Source organism: Triturus cristatus, chromosome 2_1 (genome assembly GCF_964204655.1).
Source record: "Triturus cristatus chromosome 2_1, aTriCri1.1, whole genome shotgun sequence".
Lineage (NCBI taxonomy): Eukaryota > Metazoa > Chordata > Amphibia > Caudata > Salamandridae > Triturus > Triturus cristatus.
The window spans coordinates 1,036,501,248-1,036,520,197 of NC_140581.1; the positions used below are offsets into that span (position 1 = coordinate 1,036,501,248).

Here is an 18,950-nt window from a genome sequence, read left to right on the forward strand (position 1 = left end):
TTTTGCCCTCCCACATATAATCTTAGACTAAAATCCAGTGTGAAACCAGCATTGTACCCACAACAAACCTTGTGACAGAGGGCTGGTGTAGTGTCGTTCAGCAACCAGACGTGGAATTCACAAGAACTGCCTTTTAATCCTGTTTTCTCCCTTTCAAGTGCACTCCAAGTGTTACATGGGGCTCAACAGCACTGTCAAGCAGGATTTGAGGCTGTGCTGTGAAAAGGAGCCTCACGACCAGCACTCTGCATGAGTAATCTCTATCTATTCAGGTGAGCATATTGTTTGTTTCTGCATTTCAGAACTCATTCACACCTATTCAAGGCTGAGCAGAGGCGGAAAGAAGATGGAGATCTAATGCAAATTAGCCTTCATGAACTTCATTCAGAGAAAAAGTGAATATTTAAAAGATACTTTTCCTTAATATTTATTATTTAGTTTAGTCACTATTAAAAATAGTTGTTTCATTATTCTCTAGCTGGTTCAGTTCTCGGGATACAGTATTAGTATCTTAATCTGTAATCTGTTTTTTTCAACATAGCACAACTAGGCCTGCCACTTTGAAATTAGGTTTTTTGTGCCTTGTTACTGTAAGGACATGGTAAAATTAACTTTCCACATGTTCCGCTTTTAAACACCATTCATTCTACTCTGTGGCCTACACGGCTTACAGAGGGGTGACTTACTAATATTCAAATGGGAGGGTTACTTCCCATATATCAGAAACAGTTAGTTTAACAGGTCACACTGCAAGTTTTACCTCGCAGTAGTCAGGCTTCATAGGGTATGCCTGCAGCCATGTTTATGCTTCTGATTTATTAAGAGTCGATGGGATTGGTTAAAATTAGTCTGAATTTCTTTCTGGAAATACAGTTTAGTTTTCAGCCTTTGATGGTGTTTGCAGTTGTCAGCCACTAATATGAAACATTTTATTTCAAAGTATGCCAAGTCATTGCTCTCATCAACTGTTTTTCCTATTAATCAATGAGTCTTAACATTATCTCCATTGCTGGTTAAAGCTATAGTAAAATATTGATTAAGAGAACCCACATTCATAATGAGTTGCTCTTTAAATCTGAATTAAATGGCATCAGAATTCCAACATCGGGCGGGTGAAATGAAGAACTATTGGGGGGAATCATTTTTATGGGGGTTGCTGGTACCTCTGTTATCAGTAACTAGTAGGGGGATTATTTACTGGCCTATATTCCAGGGCACACATAATGAGGCCCAAGGTACCGCTGTACTCAAGAAGAGCACTGAAGTATTTATTAACTCATTCCACTAAACATTTCCCATTTTACACTATTTGACTGAAAGAAAATATATCATTTACTCTTAAATGGTCATTCTTTCATACCTCTTGTCTGTCGTGATCTAAATAGTAATAGTTCATGTTCTAGGACCCGAAAGAAAGTTCACCATTCAGGGAGAATCAAGATTAATGATTCCCTCCTATTTAGTTGTCAATGAGTAATTATTTAATATTAGACATTGTGGAGTCTGGGACAGTTTTTTGGGCAGAATCCTGATTGAATGTTTTCTAGAAACTGGTAGCTTTCAATGTGTTCCTGAAACTTTGTCTTCATTGTGATCTCATTAGCTTCAGCTTTAATAGGTTGTTGTCTGTTATAGCTTTATAGGCTGCTGCTATGGGCTATACTCGTAGTTAAAGGACCTGAGTACGAGTTATAATTCCTAACCACAAGCAAGGGCCTATAGTGAGGGCAAGTGCCTTTACCAACTGATACATCCCGAGGCAAAAGGGCTGTTTGGCTCTTAGCCCATTCTACATACTGGCAATATAAAGTAATATATTAAACAGGGGGAAACAGAAAGATAAACATTTTGGAATTTTGGAGCTGCAGGTCTGTACCAGCCACTTTGAGCCCTGAGCCACTCCATTGTTTTCAGTGGAGCTCTCAATATTCCAATAGTCTAATATAGCCTTAGAGCCTGCCCTAGCGCGCTCTATCACCCTTTAAAGGCCCGCTCCAGCGTTCAGCTCAGGCCTTTTGACAAGGGAGCGGGACTTTAAAGGCCAGTAGAGGCCGCTACTAGGGCTCTAAGGCTATTAGAACATTCCACACCAGAGGGTAGAATGTTCAAATTGCTAAAACAAAGGCCTCTCAGAGCCTGAGGGGGTTTAAATCCCCTCAGGCTCTGAGAGGCCTTTGTTCACAGCAGCAGTGTGAACAAAAGCAACAGTGGAATGTTGCTCTGTGGGCTTCTACCAGGCAGTAGAAGCATGAGCACTCTATTGCATTCAATGGAGTGCTCCACATTCCAATGTTCTAATTCAACATGATGTTGGCAGAGAGACCTCTGTGTATGTGAGATCTCTGTGAGCTCAGGTTGAATACATTTTTCTCCTAATTCTTTTGATATTATCTTTAAGGAAGTGTATTAAGGCCAAGATGTACCACAACTGGTTGCAAAATATGAATTGCAATTTGTGACCACTATTTGTGGGATCAATGTGATAACTTGCGAACCATCCTATATCCTCAAAGGTCAGTTTGCAAATTACCAATTCCTAGAGGGGTGCAATTCAACCTACCTCATGAATATTAATGGGGTATGTCGCAAATTACGAACCATTGGGCATCAAACCCATGAGAGGGATGGTAGACAGATGAGCTAAGCAGACCGCCATGTCGGTGATTGCTTTTAATAAAGGATTTTCTTTTAATGCAATCAGTTTTTCTAAAGGAAAATTGAATACATTTAAAAAATAAAAATGGAAAGTGTAAGTTTAGTTTTTTAAGAGTAGGCAGTGGTCTGTGAGACCACTGCTTACTCTTAAAAATGTTTTTGTCAACGTTTATTAAGGGGAAGGGGTCCCTTAGCGACACCTTCCTGTTTGCGAATGGCTAGATTAATGTTTGCAACCAGAATTCTATCACAAATCATTAACATATATCAGCCAGAATATTTAGAAGGGACACCTCAAACATGCCCCTTTCAAATCGGTATTGGATCGCAGACCCAAATTGCGATACTTAAACTTGAATTTCAATTTGTGGTTGGTACATAAGAAAAAACATTTTTGCAGTCGCAAATGGCCTGATTCTGCGAATTGGGCCATTTCCGACCACAAAAATGCTTTGTTTATCTGGCCCCACATTCTTCCACGTTTCTGTTCTCCCTCTTTAGTTACTTATGAAAAAAACATATGTACTTTATTCCCTTGGTCCCTCAAGCATTCTGGGGAAAAACCTATAATGGCCTATACTGGATTACTTCAATATAGACTTTGTTGCTCTTTCTGTGGCTTCTTTATAACTTTGCTGAGAATTGATTTGAAAGTTGAGCTTGTAATACATATCCATTTTAGGCTATAATTTTACAGTTATACCCCTCCCTGTTTCAAAGTGTGCAGTTTAGGATCTTGGAATGTGCATGCAAGTGGCTCACATTTATAGCCTCTGCCATGATCTTCCTGTCAGAATATAAGATGGGCCTCCCTGGGTACCTGTATACATGCTCTATAAGTGCCTGCATTCTGCAGATGATTACATTACCTGATTCTAGTGGTTGATTTGTGCAGATATCTACTGTCCAGAATATTGTTGAGTGAGATAAAACACACCAGAAGACCCTTTCAGAACAGGCTCTAACTGCATGTGTCATTTTCCTCACCCCAGTTTACAGTAAACACAGGGCCACACTGTAAGACACCCACCCCCAGCCCAAAAAGGTCAGGGGAGAGTGACCTCTGAGCAGGAAGTAGAATTGCCTATAACACTTCCATTGTATTCCTTCAGAGTATATGTGAAAAGTGCATGAACTATAAATCTGACAAAACCCCAGCAAGCTTGTGTCTCTTCTGTGACTCTCTGATGCCTCCAGTGCTGTGCTCCTGCTCAGGGGGAAGCTTTGTCTTACTCAGGCCAATTCCTAGCAATCCGCTCATGAGCGGTGCTACCTGAAGAACAAACTTGTATCACAAGGAGCGCTTCTCCTTGTGGAGCTTTTGAAGGTGATAGCTCCTTGTGAGTAACAAATGGGTGAACTTCTCCTTGTGGGACAGCTTGCATTGGAGCTATTTCTATGGAGTTTCTGATGGTAGGAATGATCCTGAGAAACTTTTCCTTGGGATTTCCAATGTTCTTTTCAGACTACACCTAAAGGAATGCCACCACATTGGACACATCCTGAAGATAATGGATTATCCTAGAGGGAAAGCACATCAAAGAGTGTTGTTAGACCTGTCATCCTTTGGGTGGTCTTCCTCCAGACTTTTTGCCTTTTGCCTCTTATTTTTGCTGATTCTTTTTATTGGCCTTAGGGCTCTGAGCACTTTACCACTGCTAATCAGTGCTAAAGTGCATTTTTTTCTCCCATAAACATGATCACATTGATGTATACCTGAATGGCATATTTCGTGTACTGGTAAGTTCCTTGTAAAGTGGAATGCCATATACCCAGGGCCTATACTTAAAATGCTATTAGTGGGCTGCACCACCGATTGTGCAACCCACCTGAGTAGCCTTTCAAACCTGTCTCAGGACTTCCACTGATGCGCTTGTGTGTGCAGTTTACTGTCACTTAGACTTGGCATTTAAATCTACTTTCCAGACCATAAAGTCTCACATTTAAAATAGCGTCTCCGGAGACGCTATTTTAAATGTGAGACTTCACTATTTTTTAAGCCTTACGAACCAGAGCTTGTGATACATTTCTGATGTATTTTCAGATCACAGAGGTGTCTTTCGTTCACGAACGTTGATGAGGCTCATGAATAACGATCGGTTGATCGAACAGGATTGATACATTATAACAGAGCCTAACATTTTTCATTCGTTGCTCTGGAAGGTGGTCCTCAGGAAACAACTACACGCATTCTATTTATTATTGTGATTTACACATCCCCTGACGAAGGGTTTTGTATTAACCCGAAATGCATTGGGATTGTCTTTTTTCATGAGTTTGATTTCCAATCAAGGCACATGCATTAAATTGCCAGATGAATTATGTTGTAAACAATATATTTATGTGCATATGTTTCAGTATAATTAATACTGTTCATGTTCAAAGTTTTTTGCATTTAACATAAATATCATATGACTATTGCTTTAAAGTTTTTGTGTTTTTATGCACATGAGCGACATTGAAAAATTGCTGATCAAATTGTGATTATTCAGGTTTACATTTGTAGAGACCTCCGCGTCCACGCGGTGCTTCACGCAGGTTATGGTTTTCCACAACCTCTTTACATCAGCTCACTTTTAGCAAGTGGACATGTCTCTGCACTTACTGCTCTATGTGCCTGACAGCCTATCTCCAATACAGATCTGGGGTGGGTGAAAGCTACACTTTGTGCATTCCCTCTGATAGCCACAAACACAGGAAGGTGAGGCTCATCTGTATTATGAGCACTTATATGCATTCATCTGCATTCTGATGGGTCATCCTGGGCAAAGAGGAATAGGAGGGGCTGACACTTACACTTCAATAGGTAGTATCCTATCCACACACAAAGGAGTGATTATCCCCCACAAATAGCTTGGTAGACAGGGCTTCATTGAAAGGGATCCCTGTGTACTCCAAAGAGCTGCTTTGAAGTCACCCTCTACATCTAAGGCACTTTTGGATATAAGTACTGGCTCTCTGATCCCCTAAAATGAGACGCTTCTGGATCTTGAACTGAACCACTGTCAGAAGAACTGCTGTGCTGCTTAAAGGACTCAACTGGGCTGCTTTTCTGGAAGGGCTGATTTTCTGTTTTATTGCCCTGCTGCGCCCTGACTCTGCTGGAAGGACAGCTGGACTTTGCCTTTCCTCCAGAGATCTCCAAGGGCTTGTTGCCTCGCCTCCTGTTTTCTGAAGTCTCAGGGACACAAAAGACTTCCTACAATTCTGCTGGTGGTGCTGGACTCTGCTATCTGTGAGTCCTACCCTTGCCTGAGGTGCCCTCTCCAAATTCTGAGCCTTAGAAGTGGGTTATGCAGCTGTTTTGCTACAAAACCGCCACATCGTCAACACTGCACTAGACGGCACTGACGCATCGTCCTTCAACGCTGGCGCAGAGGCTGTTCGACAACAGCAGTGCCACACTCTTTTCGGCCTGACAATAACGCTCTGTGTGGCTCAATGACAATGCATTGCCTTCAGCTCAGTGAAGCTCAACGATGAAACAGTGACCCGACTGCATGAAAAGATCGACGCATCGAGTCCTCGGCGTCGATGCTTTGCTCTATCCAAGGTACTTTCTCAGCGCGCTTAATGTGGGTCCTGTAGGCGGCCTGCCATTCGTCGCATGTGGCCTGAACTTTGGATTTGCACAGTCCCTCTCGACCTCAAGTAACCTTTTGACCGCTAGTAACTCCTAAGCACTGTTTTTGCATTTAATCTTTAAAAATTCATATCTCAACTTCTAGACATTGGATTTTTGTTGTTTTGGTCTTGTTCTGATGATAATATAATAACCTATTTTTATAAACCTGTGTGGCGCCATTTGTGGTGTTTTAATTGTGGTACTGTGTGTGTGTTGCACAAATAATTTGCACATTGCTTCTTTAGATGAGCCGGACTGCTCTGTGCCAAGCCACAAGATGGAGAGCACCCGTTACCTTTTAGTTTGTCCTGACTTGAGTGGTGATTCCTGCCTGGCCTGGGTGCATACCTCAGCCAAACGAGGAATCCCATTTCTAACAAGTGTCTTCAGGGTGCCTCCTGGTGTAGCACTTAAGGAGGAGAGCTTTTAACAATGTACTTCTTTAGAAGAAGATAAGTCAAGGACATCTATGCAGGTATGGGATGGGTAGTACTATTGAAGAGGAATGCAGTGCAGACAGTATTACCAGTTCTCCTCACATAGAACTGTTACAGAGCAGTTATCAGTGGCAGCTTCTCTCACACAGAACACAGTTGTGCAGGCAACAGCATTACCTCACACCCAGACTGATGATAAATTCTCTGCCAACAGTGTAACGTTTGCTCACTCACAAAACAAGTACATTAGGGGAAGCAGGGGAAGTTTCATTCATATATACAGAACAGGTACCCCATTTGTGACAGGAAAGTGCAAGCTTTGCTAATACACAGAAGAGGAACAGTATAGGTAGTAATGTTTCAACTGAGCAGTGGTACACAATGCAGCATCTTAGACTAGGTCCGCCTTATGATTTTCATAAATCCGCCTTCATGCCCCTCATTTCCTGGTGCTGAGTGTAATAGGCATGCTAGTTGCCCCTGTCACAGCACAGCACATCAACTTTTCTAATTTGTGTCTACCGCAATGGAGAAAACAAACATAAAATGAGGAACTTACGTCTAAAGCCCTTTTGCGGCGTTCATGCTTCTCCTCAGTCTAAAGAAAATACAGACAACACAAAAAAACAGAAAATGTGTTAATATGTCGAATATGTGTATAACAATAAGTCTAATATGATTACTGCTTTTACGGTCTTTTCTTGCCACTTCATTCATGATCCCTGAAAACAGGGACAGCAATAACAGAGCCATGGGCACATAAGGGTAAGCAAAGGGTAGACGCTGCTACTCCGTGCTGCCCCTAATTGAGGTTCTTGCTTCATCACCACATTGGTCACTCTGGAGAGTTTATTTTCGGGGTTGAGAACCACATAGGGTTGAGAACCACTGGGTTGAGGACCACATGGCATTAGCACATATCAAGGATCTAGCCTGACATTATTTGTGTAATAAATGTTGGATTGACACTTTTTGCTATGGGGTGAAGAGCAGATAGTGCTTGTCATTACATTTATGAATGGGAGGTCCATGACAACTCTAGTCTCTAGCACATCTCCGAGCCCTACAAATATACTTCTCTTCGGTATTATAATATACGAACAGTGAATTCCAATCACAAATATGGGCGGTGTGACCAATATCAGTTATTACATTGAACGTACTGTCTAATCTCTGTGTGGAACTCATTGGTTTCATCAAAAGATGTTTGCAAACATGGTGGGCTCAATTTACCGATGATATCTCTGTGGCTACAGGTACATCTACACTTCATCTCCTAAACTATTTCTAGACACAATAGATTAATGCCCCTTGCCACTGAGTGTATTTCACGGCTGCCCAAAACAGGACAGGCATTTCATTGCTAAAATATGTCCCTGGAAACAGGGATTTTATATACCAACCACCCATTACCAGGCTTACCTTTTAGTTAGGCCATAAAAAGTATGTTACAAATCAATGGTTTATTTATTTGTATTTATTTGTTGATTTTGTAAATAAATGCTGCCTCAAAGTGCCAGGAGCTGTGGGTGGGACGACACAAGCAATATAAACACGACATCCTTCGTTGAGGTGGACACGTCATGTAATGTGCTCTTGGAGAAGTTGTCCTGAGGAAAAAGCCTTAGAATAAACGAGTTGGAACTAACTCTGTATTGGCTACCTGACAAATCAGACACGGATATGTGGAAATGGTTAGGATGCTAAGTGGAAAGCATGATCTTTCGATCAGAGCTGAAAGGCCCTAAACTGAGCAGAAAAAATGTCTTTTCACAGTTTTCTTGAACTATGGAAAGTTCCTGAGAATCTGGCCTTGAACGTTGACGTTCTTCCAGTAAATCGTTTGGAATTGTAAGGACAAACTGATGGTAGATTGGTAGAAGCCAGTTGTAAGCCCCAAGGAGTCTGGTACAATGGCACAGACGACTCACTTGAGGTAAGAGGGATCATGATCTTGGAGATTTTTGTGGTTAGAGGCATAGAGTTATGAATTCCAATCACATCTGTTCTGGCATTTAATGGTTTGCTTTCTGGCCAAGGGCAGCATGGGGTGAAAAACACTCACAATGTTGTTGATGGGCAATAGAGAGGCTCGCGAGAGGATGTAGCCTAGGGCCATCGATCTCTAATCTGGGATTCCGGGTTCGAGTCTCGGCAATGACGCTCAACATCCTATGATTCTGGGCAAATCACTTAATCTCCCTGGGGCTTGTTTACAAGACCCTTGTGATACTTTTGTGTCATTTTTAACATAGGAAAAGTGACGTATGGGTGGGGCAAGGAGCTTGTAAATCTGCCCCCCTGTGCCTGCGGGTCCTTGCTTAATGCAACTGGTCCTCATGTAAAGCACACTGATACCTTCGGGTCAAATTTGTGCTATATAAAACTAAAAAAAAAAGGAAAGACAATAACAAGTAATCAATAGAAAGCATTAAGGGTTTTCAATAAGAGCACCTCCAAAGAGTACCCAGTTAATACTCCATACCCTGAATTAGTGTGCCTATTGAGCAGTCTTTTGATTAAAGATGGACTATTTGAGTAGTTTTACCTGTTTATTTTATAAAGATGTCCCTCAAGCAGGTGTGCGGACTTAATAAAGACTTAAAAAGCTGCTATGAACATTTGAGGAACTATACCATCAAGCTGGAACAATTTTACTTTTTGTCTTTGGGATTTCCTTTGCAAAATGGTGCTTCCTTTCACTATAGGTAGACTAATAACTTTGGGGCATATGTATCAAGCCCTTTTCCCATTCGCAAATGGGCCGATTCTCAGAATCGGCCCGTTTGCGAACGGGAAAAGGCCTTTTAGGATCTATCATCCCAAAAGGCCATCGCAAAATAGGGAATCTCAAAATTTGTGATTCCCTATTTTGCGATTACATTTAAGGAATGGCAAATTGCGATTCCTTAAATGCAATGTAGGAAGCACCTAAGTTGTGCGATTTTGGCTTAAGAACTCCCAAATTACCACCAACTTCAGGTTGGTGGTAATTTGTGTTTTCTTTGAAAAATTCACTTTTTTGCATTTTTCAAAGTGCCATGTGGAGCGCATTCATGCATTTAGGGCATGTATGTATGCCACATGTGCACACATACACATTTCAGGGGTGCAACAGGGTGTCCTTTTGGAACCCTTGCACCCTTGAAATTGCATGCGCAATTTGTGAGTACCTATTGGGTACTCGCAAATTGCGCATGCAATTCCCATTCATTCCTATGGGCCTCTTGGCTCATAGAATTGAATGGGAAGCCATTCCTTAATTGCGACTCGCAATTTGCAACTCACAATTAATCAATGCTAAGGGATCGCAAAATATTTGCTAATTTTTAATTACATCTCGTTTTGCGATTCTCAAATAGCAAGTCTCTAAAAATCGCTATTTGAGAATCGCAAAACCATTCTTTGATACATAAGCCCCCAAATGTATATAATGTTTCGCAAAAATGTTCTTTTGTGAAGCTTAGAATTTTGCGTGCTATGCATGCATTTATTAAGTCACAATATTGTTGTGTGGTTTTCTGTAAATATATTTAGCTGTATATAAAATATACAGGTACCTATGGCTTTTTCATGCTTACATTTTAAGTCACAATAAATAAACAGGACCCAAGTCACAATGGTGCATTCAGTTGTAAATGTAGTGGCATATGAGATGCGCACAACCTGCATTAGGAATACATGTTACTTACCACAGCACATAAAGCTAAAGCCAAAACGCAAACAAGGATGAATATTTTCTTCATGGTGAGCTAGATCTAAAAATGAAAAAGTATATTTACTGTAGAAAAACATTCATGTTATGACTCTATTTCATCTACTTTATATCATAGAATGTAAATCTATTAAGAGTTGTTAACAGAGATGTAGATAATCATACACATATAGCCACTCGGTTGCAACTCTGGCACTTCTCCCAGTCAGGTGAGTTGGTCTCATCCCATACCCTGAACATCAAAACTGACCAACACAACGTCTGGAGGAGTAACAGCAGAACCAGACAACACCAGCCCAGGGACATCCTAAGGATTCTCGGAGCCTCGGGCCAAACGTATTTTGGGGTCCTCTCTTTGGAACAGCTTTGAATTTATTATCCAATTTCAGTTCTTTCATGCCCTCTTTGGCCAGGTCACTGACAATGCACAGGCACACTCGTCCAAATTCTAAATGTGCTCACATCTAATATTCAGGGATATTGAAGTGTGTTTTTAATATTGTACCAGAGCACCAGCTCACTAATATTACTGAATATAATCTCTGTAACACCCTCCCATTTCTCATATATGAGGTTCTGTTTTGATCTAAAAGAAACTTTTTTTTATAGATTGTTGCATGAAACAAGCACATTTCTCTGTAAAATGTCTGTAATAGACTCCCAAACATCACCCACATTAAAAAATAAATTAAAGGAAAACGGAATTTAAAACATTCTGTTCAAGAATTATTCAAGGTCATCAGGGCAAGACTCTGCAAAACAGAGCTGGCTCTATCAGGAGAGGAAGGGGGAGTGTAAGGAACCACACAGCCCAAGAAAGTAAGTAATGTAAGAACTTGAGGTTTCATTTATAGTTCATGTAAAACAGGTTCCAAGACCCGCACCAGCCCTGTCTATGGGCAAACATTAGCACACAGGTAGAGCAGGCCCACCTTCATTTAAGTGAAATATCGGTTCCATGAGTCAGCTTTTAAAATGACTGCCAAACTGCATTTAAGTCCCATGGAACATGCATTTCACACCACAAACATTTTGCAATGCTTACCAAAATCTTCAGCTGTTTTGAAGATGCACTGACATTGGACAAACCTTCTTGAGCTGTACTAAGTTGTAAACCATACCCTAATTTTTCCTATTATGGAAGTTTGTATGATGACGCGCCTACATCTGCATGAAAAAACAACATTGGGCAATGATCATTTGTTTTTGCTCTGTGTTACAATCTGTGGGAAGCGTGTCAGTGTGAATGAGCAGCGACAAAGTGTTCACACCCTATTGTACGATACAAACCCCATAGAGGCATAGTGGAAGGTTTGAATAGGACTTACACACACTAACCAGATGTTTGCGGGTTTCTAACACATTCGTGTAGTCGTACAACTGTTTATTCACCTAATTACGTGTATTTATATGATTACATCAATTAGTTAAATCCCGTAAATCAGTATTGTGTGCTGAACAGATAACTCGACAGACAGACCGAAGATACAGAAATAGACAGGTGACGGCTGTATAGGGACTTTAAATTATACATGACGTCCACGAAGTGCATAAAATCACGTGTTGCAAATAAATAAGAAATAACTAGTAATGTAGTCCTGTTTATTTGGTAGAGTTTAACGCCCCATATATCTGGTTACAATTCCGTAATTAAATAATGTAGCTGATTCGCAGTAGCATTTATGAGTAAGGACTAGAGGTGTGTACTCTTTTACATAATTGTACGTGCCTTTGTGTATCTGCCGAAATATCCAACCCCCTTGTTTGCAAAAGTGCATATAAGACAGACATTTTTCATTCCAATTATTGTACATAAATATTCACTAAATATTCCCGTGTTATTCCCCTTATAAATGTTTTGGGGGCTATTTCACAAAGGCACCTAAGAGTATGTGAAAGAGCACTGCATGCTTACTGCTTTAGGGGTCCCACTGCCTCTGTGAATAGGACTCATAGTATCTACTTTAGAGACTGAAAGTGTCCTCAGTGATAGTTGCAATAATATGATTCATGTCCTTAATTTGCTAGTGAGGAATGCATCCTTGCTAGTGCTGCCCCCTCAACCCTCAATTAATAGCACAGATTGGCCACTGAGATATGGTCGCTTGTTCTGATGATTTTCACACAGCAAAACATTCTTAAATAAGTTATCCTTCATTTACATACTAAGGAAAAATCTCATGAAAACTTGATTGCCAGCCCCAACTGTTCTTTTCATGGCATATAATTGTAGGCAAAAACCCTAGGGTTTTTGCCTACAATTATAATATTATAATAATTATAATATTGCCCTGCCCTAGGAGTTCTAAAGCTATTGCAGGGGGTTCTTGATACTTGTATTTTTTTCATGGCATATTAGGGAGGAAAAAGACATATCGGAAATATGCCCTTCTAATGTATGCTGCTAAATAATTAAGGAAATAAGAAAAAGGCACTGTCGCATCCGTCACCATAACAGAGCAGGAAGTCATCATTGGCCAACCTATCTTTGCTTCATTCCCGGAATGACAACAGAGGTCCCAAACAGGTAGTTCTTTTGTGGCTTGACACAAATCTTAATGCATACCGACAAAAACACACCTGAGCACTCAGAACACAAACAATAATCACAGACTGCCATCAGGACATGTTTTTTTAGCTCAATAATTGTATTGCTCTAGTAAGTTAGCTCACTGAGCTAAACTCCCAGGGAAGAAATCACAGGTTAAAATCCGGGCATGGCTGCCTCTCTGTGGTCAATAAAAAAGTTAGGAATAAATGGTCCCCACCATTGTAGCACCAATGCACAATTCTATTTGCGATGACTTTATACGTGTCAGACGTGGATACTATTACTAGAAAAGCTGCTTCCATTACATAAAAAAACACAACGAATCAATGCCATTGTAGAGAAGTGGAAATGACCTTGTCTTACCGTTCTCCTTTGAGCAGTGAAGTATTCTCTCAGTTTGCACCGGTTTGTCTGTCTGGAAGGGGATGTTTCTGAAATTTAAAGGTGTTGGGAAGCTTAACGGATTACATGGCTCAGGCTGTCCCTGTGAGTTGTAATACTCGTGTGTGAGTCACTGGTCTCGCTGACACGTGGAATGTTCTTCACCAAGTATGGTTAGCATGACACAGGATACCCACAAATCACCATCACCACAGAAACTTAAAATGGCGGCCTCCACACTCTCAACCTCAATCCATGCATTTAAGGTGACCTCAAATTTGTAAAGCCAGTAAGAAGAATGAGACCTGAATGGGTATTTTTAGTTTCCACTTGGAGGGAGATGGCGGTTACCAAAATAAAATATTAAATGAAGAATAATGGGCGGTCTGTTAAATATATGTTGGTTTTAAAGAATATCTTAATTTTCTTTTTTTTTTAAATACATTTTTAATTGTTTTCGTTATTTTCGATCAAGTTCAGGTTTAGAGTATTACTCTACTAAATAATATGCACATCTTTGACCACATTTCGATTTGTGTGTAGTCCTTGCTGTAAGGAGTTTATTTCCTCAGTAGTGGTGCGTCGTGCTATTTCGCTGTAGGTCATCCCAATCTGCCGATCCTTGCCGTATGTTACCTAGCACAGAATTGACATTATTAACAGTATGTTCTAGATACTCTAACGCGAGCAATTAAGTCGGCCAGGAACATAAATAAGAAACAAAGGTAAAAATAGACAGCAATATAAAACAATTAACTGAACTGTAACCGCTCTACTATAATTCCCCTGTCACACCTTTTTCTAATGATTTTACTGTGAGCCTTATGTTCAGGCCATCGCTCCCCTGAACAGTGGGCCACGCGCAAAAAGAATACGGTAGATACATTTTGTTGTTGTTTGATATATGTTCTACAGTTCTGCAAATCTCATGTTGGGCCCTCAGAGTATAGAATTCATGTATGGGTTCTTTCTGCCACTTCACTTAGTTGTCCTTTATACTTGCTCTGGGACGTAAAATGTGTATTGATTTTACAAAGTTTGGCAGCATAGGTAAATTATATGGCAAAATCTAAAAGACAAAACACAATATTTTAACAAATCTATGGAATTATTTAATCACATATAGGCTCAGACTGTGAAATGCACACCATCTGGAAAATTATTTATTTTCTTAATTACTTGCCTAAAAAGGTACAGGCACTCTATTTGTCCAGTAGGAACCCAGAAGTATGAACTTTGCTTCAGTGATTCTTCATTTTAGACTTCCACTGAGTGCAAAGGTCTGCAGTCTTTTCCCCCAATCTTCATTATATCTTTTTCAGTAAACTATAGCTTCACTACTTATTAGCTACACTCGTAGCATGAATGTGCTTTGATTGCAGAAATTGTCCTATGTATAACTATAGTTGTATTTTTAATATGTATTTTATTTATTGTTCCAGCCATTTAGCCATACAATAAGTGAAAACAGTTAAATAATACATAAACGCACATAAAACAATGATCTCAAATCTGGCCTACCGGCCAAAACATGCAATTGGTAGGATCTGTATAGTCACAGCTATATCTCAGGCTCCTAACAAAGTGCCTGTGCCTACGTGCAATGAAAGGAATGAAAACAAAAGATAAACTGCATAAGACCCCCAACAACAAGTATTGCTACTTATACTCTGTCAGAATCCCAGGGCGACTGGCAGCTCCCTCAAGTGTGACCAGGCTGCCCATAAGTACCAAACTATTGAGTTAAAAACATATTTATCATGAGTTCTTAGGCAAAACGGCAATACCATTCTAACACATTTAGGGGCATATTTAGAACAGAATGGAGAAGCGTGGCATTAAGCAAACATTGCTACGGCCACGCTTCTCCACTCTGAAAACGCAGGGATGTGCTTTATTCACAAGAATGCAGGGCACCTTTGGGTTTACTCTAGCATTGGCACTGAGTTCAGCTGCCTAGCACCAACGCAGGCACCCTTGCACCAAAGGGCAAGGATTTCTGTGTTGGGGGAAATGATTCTTTATATGCTGGAAGGTTTCCCTTCCTGCACATAAAAAATCATTCATGGTGTTTTGAAACTTCTATGGGGCGATTCCGATCTCGCTCGGAAGGGCACCGAACGCAATCCGGACGGAAAAAGTACGAGCCGTAAGCGTGTTTTCCGTCCGACTCGTACAGCTGTACGAGCGAGCAAGTACGATGCGAGCAACATGAAATTCACCGACCGAGTCGTTTCCGGGTCCAAATCGCTCCGTACGTCTCGTCCGTCAGTGAACCGTGCCGTGCAATGGATGCGATTTACATCCAAGCCAGTACGATGCACGCGTCAGACAGCCGGTGCAAGCCGAAGTTTCCGGCTCACAGAACGTCTGGGAAGTTGCCTTTTGGGGGTCTGTGTCGGACCCCCTGTCACCCGCAGCCTTACGACTTGGACACAGGGGGAGACCCAAGGGTCTCCCCAACACAGGCATGTACGGTGCGGATGGCACCGATGCGTACCCACTGTAGGGGGTGCCCTTGTGCGAGACGTACCAATTCAGTCAATGGGAGCCCATGTACGCATCGTACGACCGGCTCCCATTAACTTCTATGGGAGTCTGACCGAACCGAGTCCGGCAGCATGCGGCCGCATCGTACTCGCTTGGTCGGACTGCAGGACTGCGGCTCGGTCGGAAAACACTCCGGATCCGGCTCGGTCGGAGAGCTTTCCGACCCAGATCAGAATCGGCCCCTATGTGTGCTGCTTAATGCAGTACACATAGAAGTTGCAAAACGTAATTTTTTTTGATTGTTTATGTGCAGGAAGGATCACCTTCCTGCACATAAACAATCATAGGCAATTTGATGTTGTTTCTATGTGTGCTGCAGAAAGGCAGCACACATGGAAACAGCAAAAACGAGGAGAAATAAAAATTTCTCCGTGTTTCACCTGTTTAAGACCAGGTTTTCCCTAGTCCTAATTTTAGCGTTGCCCTCTTTTTACGCCATCCTTGTGTGGGTGATAGACTTTGCCTTATTTACAAGGCAGCGTTAAGCCACTTAACATGGCTTAAGACTGACTTGTAAAAAAGGCACCCTTTAGCGCTGTACTTAGCATGAACGGGGAGGGAAATGGGTGTTGCGGTGGGCGTTTTTTTTATAAAAAAGGATTCATTCAAACTTTTTTTTTTTAACATGTTTTATTGGTTTTCATGTATAACATTACAACATGTCAAAGAAAAAAAAAATATGCAGCTTTAGGGTACATACCATTGGACCAGACAGGAAGAACCAACCATAATGAATTGTGAATCCTACAGTAGGTGTAACAGCAATGGATATCACAAAAATAGTACTTACTGGGTGGGTATCTTTACAGTCTGCATGTTGGAATAACATTCCCACACCTCCTCCCTAGTCCTACCCGGCTATAAACCCTCCCTTTCCTCTCCCCTGACTCACTTCTGTCCTCTCACAGAACAAGAAGTTGCACGGTTCTATTATATTTGCACATATGTGCCTGTCTGCATGGCAAGCAGCTGTACAAGTGTCTACAGTGGTGTTACTGGGGTGGCTCTTTCAGTGTACATCCAGCCTAAAATGGTCTGTATAATAATACCCTCCAGCTTATCATGTTTGTGGGGGTTCTGAGGTTATGAATAATTCTTGCATCGCATTCCATTCCAGAGAGATTGGCGTCTTCCGTAAACTCCTATTTTCTTCTCATCTTATTACCATGCTTTCGGCCCTTCCCCATCTGACAACCTCTCCGTGCCAGCTAAGCATCGTGGGGGGCACCGCGGACTTCCACCTCATGGGGATTGATCGTTGTGCAAGTATAAGAGCTAAATTAGCAAATTGGGTTTGGCCTTTCTGTTTCTTGTGGTCACGCCGCAGATCCAGTATGCAGTATTCCGCAGTATTGCCTCCAGCAATACTAGTTACAGTACCTAGGGCCTATATAACCGTCGCCCAGAAGGTAGGCAGACGCGGGCAGGCCCACAGCATAAGCACTAGGACGGCTGAATGTGCGAGATATGGTGGGCAGTGGTCCTACGCCTCCGGGTACATTTTACTTAATCGGTGCGGAGTGTGAGATAGGCCCTGTTTAACATCATTTATTGGATTAATTTAAATTTGGTGTTACGGAATACCCTCTTGGGATACTCAAGGAGGGAGTCCCATTCCTTGTCTGACAGTTCTTTCCTCCCGATATCGGTATTCCACTTTCCTCGAAGCGCCCCCAGGGGGGTCGCCGCACGGGAATGAATACCCCTATATAACAACCGAGTCAAGTGGCGCTTGTTACCCATGAGGTAGAGCGTGTGTGCTAATTCATGCGTGGGGGGTTCTTTATTGTCTGGTGCCCAGTTCCGTTTAATGTATCTGGTAATGCTTGCATGCAGTATATAAAGGGACTGTGGGACACCCTATTTCCTCGCAAAGTTCTCTTGATCTAACAACATACTTTCCCTGAACATCATCCCCACAGTGTTCACTCACTCCCGTGTCCACCTGAAGTTAGTTCTGGCAGTTATTACTCCTGCGGGTGTGGAGATCCCTATTAGTGGAACATTGGAGGCATAGGGGAATCACTGATTGGTGAATTGTAATGATCTTTTCCAGTACGTAAGGGCTCCTTTTAGTAGTGTAGGAGCCACAGGTGGGGTCCGCCCCTTGGGCAACAACAGTGTATGAAGAGTACCTTCATCTAATGTTTGCTGCTCCATCCCTATCTCGTGGAGGTTTTGACCTGCAGTCCAGTACAATAGCCACTGCAGTTGAATCGCATAACAATATGCCCTAAAAACAGGAACACCCATGCCCCCTTTGTCTGTTCCCAGCTAGAGTTTTGAGAGCCCCACCCTCCTGCGGCCCTTTCCCTATATTAGTTCTAGTAGGAGTGTATTCAGGGTTTTAAAGATAGTAGTCGGAATCACTATTGGTAAATTAGTGAAGTAATAGAGCAATCTCAGCAGCATGACCATTTTTGTGATGGCCATTCTACCCGCCTCCGAGAGTGGTAGTGCAGTCCAAAAGTTTATTTGGGCTTTGAGTGCATTGACTGCCCGTACTGATGGTGAGGCCCGTAATACTTTGGAACTGAGTGAAAATACTCGGAATGGGCCCAAGACCACCATGGAGGTTGTCTAGATAGAGAATAATGTCATCAGCGTATAATGAGAGGGTGTGTGTGGCGTTGCCAATCTTGATGCCCTGCCCTACTGTATCTTTCCGGAGTTTAATGGCTAATGTCTCAAGTGCTAACACAAATAGGATTGGCGAAAGGGGGCAGCCTTGACGCGTACCACGGCGAACTGGGTAGGACTGAGAAATGTGGACTCCTGTACGGACTCATGCTGTGGGCACCATGTATAGTAATTTAACCCAGTGTACACAGGCTTGCGGAATACCAAATCTCCCGAGGGCAGCTAGCATGTAATTCCAGCTAATAGTGTCAAAAGCTTGCCTCAGGTCTATAGAGATACCCCCATCTCTGGGATGGTCAGAGGTTGTGGCACATGATATAGCTGCCTAATATTGAGCGAAGTGCTATGGCCTGGTAGAAAGCCGCATTGATCTATGTGTATCAGCTGCGGCAGGTA

At 41.9% G+C, this 18,950-nt stretch overlaps 1 protein-coding gene across 1 annotated transcript in view; it reads right to left on the reverse strand.

Moving 5' to 3' along the window:
- Positions 1 to 13,430, reverse strand: part of LOC146866299 (uncharacterized) — a 34,091-nt gene extending 20,661 nt beyond the window's left edge. Inside the window, exons 1-3 of the mRNA XM_085640833.1 lie at positions 13,347 to 13,430; positions 10,410 to 10,475; positions 7,277 to 7,315 (exon numbers count right to left, since the gene is read on the reverse strand). Coding sequence (XP_085496959.1) covers positions 7,277 to 7,315; positions 10,410 to 10,463 — 93 coding nt within the window. The 5' untranslated portion in view covers positions 10,464 to 10,475; positions 13,347 to 13,430. The remainder of the gene's footprint in view (positions 1 to 7,276; positions 7,316 to 10,409; positions 10,476 to 13,346) is intronic.
- Between the last annotated feature and the right edge of the window lie 5,520 nt (positions 13,431 to 18,950).